General features: G+C 35.7%; 1 protein-coding gene across 7 annotated transcripts in view; it reads left to right on the plus strand.

Moving 5' to 3' along the window:
* TRPC1 (transient receptor potential cation channel subfamily C member 1) overlaps positions 1–7,898 on the plus strand; it is a 58,310-nt gene extending 50,412 nt beyond the window's left edge. For 6 of the 7 annotated variants that reach the window (XM_046641225.1, XM_046641242.1, XM_046641266.1 and 3 more), the window contains 4 exons: positions 2,703–2,878; positions 4,358–4,559; positions 4,843–5,037; positions 6,003–7,898. In XM_046641225.1, coding sequence (XP_046497181.1) covers positions 2,703–2,878; positions 4,358–4,559; positions 4,843–5,037; positions 6,003–6,230 — 801 coding nt within the window. In that variant the 3' untranslated portion in view covers positions 6,231–7,898. The remainder of the gene's footprint in view (positions 1–2,702; positions 2,879–4,357; positions 4,560–4,842; positions 5,038–6,002) is intronic. The other variant, XR_006885448.1, reaches the window with a different exon arrangement.
* Positions 7,899–8,192: the final 294 nt, after the last annotated feature.

Raw genomic sequence — 8,192 nt, forward strand, 5'->3', positions numbered from 1 at the left:
CACTTACCTTTTTTTTTAACTTTTTATTAAGATTATGATAGTTTACAACCTTGTGAGATTTCAGTTATACATTATTGTTAGTTCTGTTCTGGGTGCACCACTTCACCCTTTGTGCCCTACCCCCATCCCCTGGTAACCACCAATCAGTTCTCTTTGGTTATATGTTTAACTTCCACCTATGAGAGGAGTCATACAGAGTTCGTCGTTCTCTGTCTGGCTTATTTCGCTTAACATAATACCCTCAAGGTCCATCCATGTTGTGAATGGGACGATTTTATCATTTTTTATGGCTGAGTAGTATTCCATTGTGTATATGTGTGTGTGTGTATAGATATATATATATATATCTATACACCACACCTTCTTTATCCATTCATCAGCTGATGGGCACTTAGGTTGCTTCCACGTCTTGGCTATTGTAAATAATGCTGTGATGAACATAGGGGTGCATGGGACTTTTGGAATTGCTGATTTCAAGTTCTTTGGATAGATACCCAGTAGTGGGATGGCTGCATCATAAGGTATTTCTATTTTTAATTTTTTGAGAAATCTCCATACTGTTTTCCATAGTGGCTGCACCAGTTTGCATTCCCACCAACAGTGTATGAGGGTTCCTTTTTCTCTGCAAACTCTCCAACATTTGTCAGTTTTTGTTTTGGATATTTTTGCCATTCTAACAGGTGTAAGGTGATATCTTAGTGTAGTTTTGATTTGCATTTCCCTGATGATTAGTGATGATGAGCATCTTTTCATGTGTCTATTGGCCATCCATATATCTTCTTTGGGAATTACACTTACTTTTTAAAACTTAGTAATGTTAAATTAAGGCTTCTACTTTTGGACTAAATTTTTTAAATTAATATTACAATATCATACATGGTCACTCTTAGAAAACCCTACTCACCTACAAGCTTACAGTGTCTAAACTTTCTTCAAAGGCAGTCTTTTCTGTAGTTATCTAAAGCAGTTACTATATTCTTACTCTCATAAGTTCTGTACTAATGTAGTAGGACTTTATTCTAAGCTCTTACAGTCTGGAGAAAGGATTTCTTTTCCAAAGTGACCCAATAAAGCTATCATTGATTAAGAGGAAATGTATTTCTTATCTTTCTCACACTTTTTGAGCTTTCTGATTCTAAAAGGTCCCTGTTTCTTCCGTCAGAATTTTACAAGGGGACCAAGTGAGGGAAGCATAAGACTTTGAAGAGTACCACATGGCCTAGTCAAATGTGCCAAAATCAGGCACATTGGACCTCTTGTTGAGAGCCTGAGTTACTAGCTTGTGGTGTGCCTACAAATTTTAGCACACCTTCTCTGCTTCATTAACTGGCTCACTTTAGTGGGCTAGAGGGGCTTGGCCACTTGCCTGCTGCTACCCTTTTGTTTCATTGGTGACTGGCATATGTTATGTTGGCAGGCTTGAAGCAGTTAGGAGTTTTATTTGAAGCTGGATTTAACTAATTGTATAAATTTGACCTGGTTAAATTTGAGGGTGGATTATTGTTAAACACTAACTTTTGTATCTTAAAAGTAATACATGCATATAGTAAAGAAAAATCAAAGGGATATAAAGTGAGAAAATCTGCCTTCTACATCTCTGGTCCTACCTCCCATAGATAAGCATTGTTAACAGTTTCTTGTGTAAATTTCCAGAAGTTTTCTGTGTCTATTAAACCATATCTATGTGAAAAAATATATATGATCTATCTTTAAAAAAAACAGAAATGGGAGCTGTTGTAATACTGGCCTATACCCTGCTTTTTTGACTGAATATTTTATAGACATCTTTCTAAGCCAGCACATATAGATGTACTTCATTCCTTTTAACAATAACATTTAGGATGTTCTAATTTTTTCGCTACCTGTAGCAACTCTGCAGTGAAAATCTTTGTATATACATCTTTATGCGCTTCCTGTTTTTTGGCTAAAGTCCAAGGGATAGAATTGCTGAGTCAAAAGACAGTTGGACAAATGTCAAATTGTTCTCCAAATTTGTATGCCGATTTAAACACCAAGAATTTATGAAAAGTACCTATTCCCCAGCTTTTGAAGGGGTATTGAAGGAGAATGAAATTAGACTTGAATAAAGCTCCCGGATGCACTACACATGTCTAAATTACTAAAGATACTTATATTAACACTCGACTCTCTCATTTGGCTTGCACACGTATTTTCTTATAACAGACCCAAGATGAAAGAAAATTGATCACCCTGGCAGAAGAGATTAGGGCAGTCCTGGAGGAGGAAAGGCTGTCCTTTAAGAATTCGTTGCAAAAGTCAAATGATACTTTATGTTATAATGATTTTATATTTGTAAAATTTAAGAAGCTATGTAAATAATAAGCATTTATCTCCCTTTAGGTGTGAGCAAGGAATTTTCCTTTTATCCCTTGCAAATTAGGCTTTTCTTAAACCTCCATGTCTCTGCCTCTACCTTCAGAGCAGCACTTGTCTTCTGCAGACTGGGTCCAGATTCAAGGAGTGCACCACGCGACGCTCCACTGTGAGCATGACTAGAATGGCTTTTTGTTAGGCAGCTGAATTCTTGATGTTTTGAAAGTGCTGAAGTATCTCACCCAGCTGGAACAAGAAGGAGTAGCCTGTGGGTCGTGCGTTTGTCTTCCTTTTAGCCTGGTCATTTAATAGTTAACATTTTGTTTTCCTGATAATTTTGATGAACACTTATGTAATATATTCCGCAGATATCGATGGGACAGATGTTACAAGATTTCGGAAAATTTCTTGGGATGTTCCTCCTTGTCTTGTTTTCCTTCACAATTGGACTGACACAGCTGTATGATAAAGGCTATACTCCGAAGGAGCAGAAGGACTGTGTGGGCATCTTCTGTGAACAGCAAAGCAATGACACCTTCCATTCGTGAGTGTCTTTTTAAATTTTTAGTAAATATATTGCTCTCTTTCTGTCATGTTATGCATGAATTAGTACCTACAGAAATAGAACTTCAAATTTTCTTCAAGAAATTCCTTTTTAATGTTCACAACCTGTAATAAATACTTATTTTTCATGAATCAGTTAACAGTCGACTTTACATATAGAATTTTAAATAAATAGTAGGCCCAGATTATTACGTCGTCTCTCTCACTGAAGTCTGTCGTAACAGAGGATCTCTCGGCATTTGGTGCGTGTTAATATTTTAAGGCAGGACGGTCTTTGTCGGTCCTGTATTGCAATATGTTCAGCATCTCTGCTGCTCAAGTGTTAAATGTCAGTAGCAATTCTAGTCATTGTTACAGCCAAAACGCTCTCACATTTTTAATGTTTCTTAGGAGGTCATTAGAAATGAGAATCTTTAGAGCTTCAGGGATAGTTTTTTTCGCTTATTTACTCTATCATAAGGAATTGAACAACCAGTTGTGAGGCAGACAAAATACCTCCCCTCATTGTTAAATAAAATAAGGGAGAAGGGGCATGGAATTACATGTTTGCTGTCTTCCTATTATTCTACCAACTATTTTTAGTTACTTGCATGTCATCTTATTTAGGGAATAAGATTAAATGAATAATAAATATTCATCTGACACCTTCTATATAGCAGACACTGTTCAAAGTGTGCTGAGTGAATGAAGTATCAGTAAACAAAACTAGCTCATGGAGCTTAGATTCCAGTGAGGTGATTCAGGCAATAAAAAGAGAAATAAAATATGTAGTACATTTCACAGTGAGCAGGGCTAAAGAGACAAATAAAGCTTGGGCTGGGGAAGATAGATGTGCGAGGGTGAAGTTTTAGATAGGAGGCTCAAGAAGGCCCCACAGGAGGTGACGTTCCAGTAAAGTTATAAAGCTGGTAAAGGATCCAGCCATGAAGAAGATATCTGGCGGAAGAGCACTGGCAGATAGAGGGACTGGCACAGGCAAATGCCCTGAGGTGGGCGTATGACTGGCATGTTCAAGGGAAAACCAGGAGGCCGGAGTGGATGGAAGGTAGTGAATCCAAGGAGAGTTGTAGGAGATGAGGTCAGAAAGGTGAGGGGGAACACGTAGGACCTTGTTGGCCCTTGTAAGGGCTTTGGGCTACTGGGATTGAGAGCATTTGGTTTCTGAGCAGAGGAGTGGCAAAATCTAATCAGATACTAACAGGATCACAGTGGCTGCTGTGTTGAGAACAGACAGAAAGGCAGTAAGAGGTTAAACAGGAATAATTTATCTTCCTTTTGAGTCTATTTCTTTGTTTAAAGTAAGACATGTCTGTACTGTTGGGTTCAATCTCATTTATAAAGTATTATTCTTGGATTATCAGTGTTTTCTTTACATAATGTTGATATAGATGAATTCTTCATTTTTTCCTAATAGAGTTCTTTAATTTCCTTTTAAACAGAAATGTAATTGTCTTTACAGGTTCATTGGCACCTGCTTTGCTTTGTTCTGGTACATTTTCTCCTTAGCACATGTGGCGATCTTTGTCACAAGATTTAGCTATGGAGAAGAGCTGCAGTCGTTTGTGGGAGCTGTCATTGTTGGGACATACAATGTCGTGGTCGTGATTGTGCTCACCAAGCTGCTGGTGGCAATGCTTCATAAAAGCTTTCAGTTGATTGCAGTAAGTGTTCATTCTTCTGAAAACTTTATATTCTCTTCAGCTCATACCAAGTGTATGCAGTAGCAAGGGCAACCAAAGATTATAATTAAGAATTAGTATCATTCTAAAATTCAATATAGACTTTTTAGTGTAAGTAATATATATTAACAGCAAATCTTGAACCAAATTTTTACCTACAAAGTGTGGGAACATCTAGACAGTTTAAAACTCTCCCTGCCCCATATGTGTGTGTCTGTGCGTGTGTATTCATATCCTGGACTGCTTTTTGATTCCCCTCCTGCAGAATCATGAAGACAAAGAATGGAAATTTGCTCGAGCAAAGCTGTGGCTTAGCTACTTTGATGACAAGTGTACCTTACCCCCGCCTTTCAACATCATTCCTTCACCAAAGACCATCTGCTATCTGATTAGTAGCCTCAGTAAATGGATTTGCTCTCATACATCAAAAGGCAAAGTTAAACGGCAGAACAGTTTAAAGGTAAGAAATTACGGTCACAACAGGGAAGTTTTAACAATTCCTCATCTCAGATGTTCCCTAAAGCATAAATTTGCAGGTTCCTTAAGGCCTGGGACTGATTTTTTTCACTCCTGTATCCTTAATGCATGGCATAGTATCTAACGTAAAGTAAGGATGCAATAAGTATTTATTGAGAACGAGAGGTAAAGCTGCTATTTTTTCATGAATCTCATCTCACAGTTTTAACACGTGGAAAATATTTAGAATATTCTGTTGGTATAAAGATTGACTACTAGAGTCACCTCATTTTTCTGGTTCTTCTTGAAAGTTATTCAATACATAAATAATTCAATACATGTTGCTATAAACCTTTTTCTGTAAAGGGCCAGATAGTAAATATTTTAGACTTTGCAGGCTGAGACAAAATCAAAGATACTATGTGAAAAGAAATAGAACAAGAAAGAACATAAAATTTCCACAAAGCTTTTATTGATGAAATTAAAAATGTAATAATAATTGAATAATAATTTTTTTGTATTACAGGTCTATGAATTAAAAGAATGGAATTCCATTTGGGGGGGAATAACATTTTGTTTAATTGGGGTTCAAGATTAGTGTTCCCTGTCGTCAAATTAATTACAAATGTTCATCTGTAAAAAACGTTCTTAGCTGACAGGCCGTGAAAACAGGAAGTGGGCCATACTTGGCCTATGGGTCCTCGTTTGCTGATCCCACCTGTAAACGGAGGACTCCTAGGACTATTTTTACATCAATGTAAGCACACAGGTGAATGAGTAAAACAAATGTGCAGGCTAGATTTGTTTTAAACAAGTGTTGGATACTATTTTGTAACGCATAGTGGCAAAAATATACTCTAATAAAGCATTAAGAGATATGTGTTTGTATCTGAATATTTTTTAAAAATCTACCTTGTTTAAACATTGTTTATGCACATTGTTAGTATCATGTTATTGTTTGTTTTGAAGGAATGGAGAAATTTGAAACAAAAGAGAGATGAAAACTACCAAAAAGTGATGTGCTGCTTGGTGCACCGTTACCTGACTTCCATGAGACAGAAGATGCAAAGTACAGACCAGGCAACTGTGGAAAATCTGAACGAACTACGCCAGGATCTGTCAAAATTCCGAAATGAAATAAGGGATTTACTTGGCTTTCGGACTTCTAAATATGCTATGTTTTATCCAAGAAATTAACCATTTTCTAAATTATGTAGAGAATAATTTTCAATAATAAATCTGAAAGACTGCATTTGCATAACATGCAATTACATTAATAAGGTATATATTGAAATCAAGAATTGTGTAAAAGCCATTCTTTAAAATATTTTTAGCATAAATATATGTTATGTAAAATATGTAATATAGAATTAGTTTTTTAAAACCCTCTGTGGGTGGCTTTTTGCAGGAGCAAAACAGGTTAGATAGATTTTGTTAGCATGCTGCTTGTTTTCTTATTTGCACAGTGCTTTAACGTTTTTTCTTTTTATCCTTAGGGAGGGCAGTTGTAATTGTACACCTTGCCAGGAAGTTTTGGAACATGAAGATCAGCAAATGTGGGCTGATCTCCATCCATAGGATACACTTGAAATATAGAAGTCATGGTTTTTAAAAATCTCTGTTTTAGGAGTTCACATACATTTCAGTATTTATTGTTTAGGAGTATGGTTTCATCTAAAATAATAGTCTATTTTTTCTTTTTTCTTTTGTTATAATCTTAAGTAACAGGGAATGAATATTTGAATCTATTTATGTCTCCATAAATTTAAATTCACTTCAGTTTTTGTTATTGTAATATATTTACTTTTACATGGTTGTAATCACTTTATATTTTTAATTTTGCTTTTTTCACTTAATAGTATTTTATATATACGTTTCCATGTATTGATATAGTCCGTGTATTTAAGTTTTTATAGAATTATATAGTTTTTGAAAGATAGAGTTGGCAGACTTTTCGTTTTGCAGCCATGGAGTACTTGATTCTGTCTATGGGTTTGCACAGGTGCTTTTCAAAGCTTAGGCATTTGGTAGCTTTTATTTTTTCTTATCATAATAGTGCTATAATTTTTTTTCAAGTTGGAGTGAATATTCATAGTTACAAAGCTAACCCAAAATAAGGATTTAGGAAATACTTCTTTATCATGTGTGGTTGTAGCCTGTTTTGGTTTTGTAAACATTGGAAGACCCTTTAATGCAAGGATTTGTTTTATGTTTAGACTATGGTTCTTGAACTTCTCTCCCAAAGTGTTTTCCACAGAATTTTACGTAGCTTCTATAAAAGTGACTTCATGGTTATTTGTGGATCATTCTTGCTGCTTAAGATGAAAAACATTGATTGTTTTAATTGGGGAATAAAATATGTATTTGAATTTTTTTCCTGTGTTCACGTGAGGGATGTGGTTAAGAATTGTCACAGGCCGTTGCTTATATATTCTGTAGCGCTAGCAGTTAAGAGCTTCTGGGGGTGTGGTTACCTTCCTGACTGAACGTCGGATGTCTGACGGCCGCAGGGTGCGGGCAGCCCGTGGTCTGTGAGCACCTCCGGTGCAGGGCTCGTATGCTCTACTGTGTTTCAGGTTGCTTTTTGCTTTTTACTTTTTAATTTCCAAGTTGTAAGTGTTCCCTTTTTGGGGAAAATTCTTATAAAAATGTTTATTGTAAAGTTATATATTTTGTCTACAATGGGATTCTGCACTTCCCAATTGGGATTTTACATCAGGATTTTTAGTCATTCTAAAAAATACCTAATTATGACATCAAAATATTTATAGAGTGCCTACTGTATGCATGAGTTATTTATGAGGTATATTTTGAATGACAGCATATTGTAAGAAAAAGATGAATAAAACGATATTAGATTAAAAAGTGAGAGTCTGTCCATTGTATTGTCATATACCTCTATACTTTTTTAAAGTGAGATATAATTCCTATATCATAAAATGCACTCTTTTAAAGTGTACAATTCAGTGGTGGTTTTTTTTTTTTCCAAATCATGGTAAGAAAGGCCTAAAATGCAAAACAGCCACATCAGACTCCTCTGTAGCCTTCCTCTCTTTAGTGGCAATCACCTTTAACTTACTAGCTATTTCTTCTTATATGTATAAGTACCATGTTTTGAAATAGTATGTCCACACAAAGACCTGTGTATAACGTATATAG

This window comes from Equus quagga, chromosome 1 (genome assembly GCF_021613505.1).
Source record: "Equus quagga isolate Etosha38 chromosome 1, UCLA_HA_Equagga_1.0, whole genome shotgun sequence".
In the NCBI taxonomy this organism is placed as follows: Eukaryota; Metazoa; Chordata; class Mammalia; order Perissodactyla; family Equidae; genus Equus; species Equus quagga.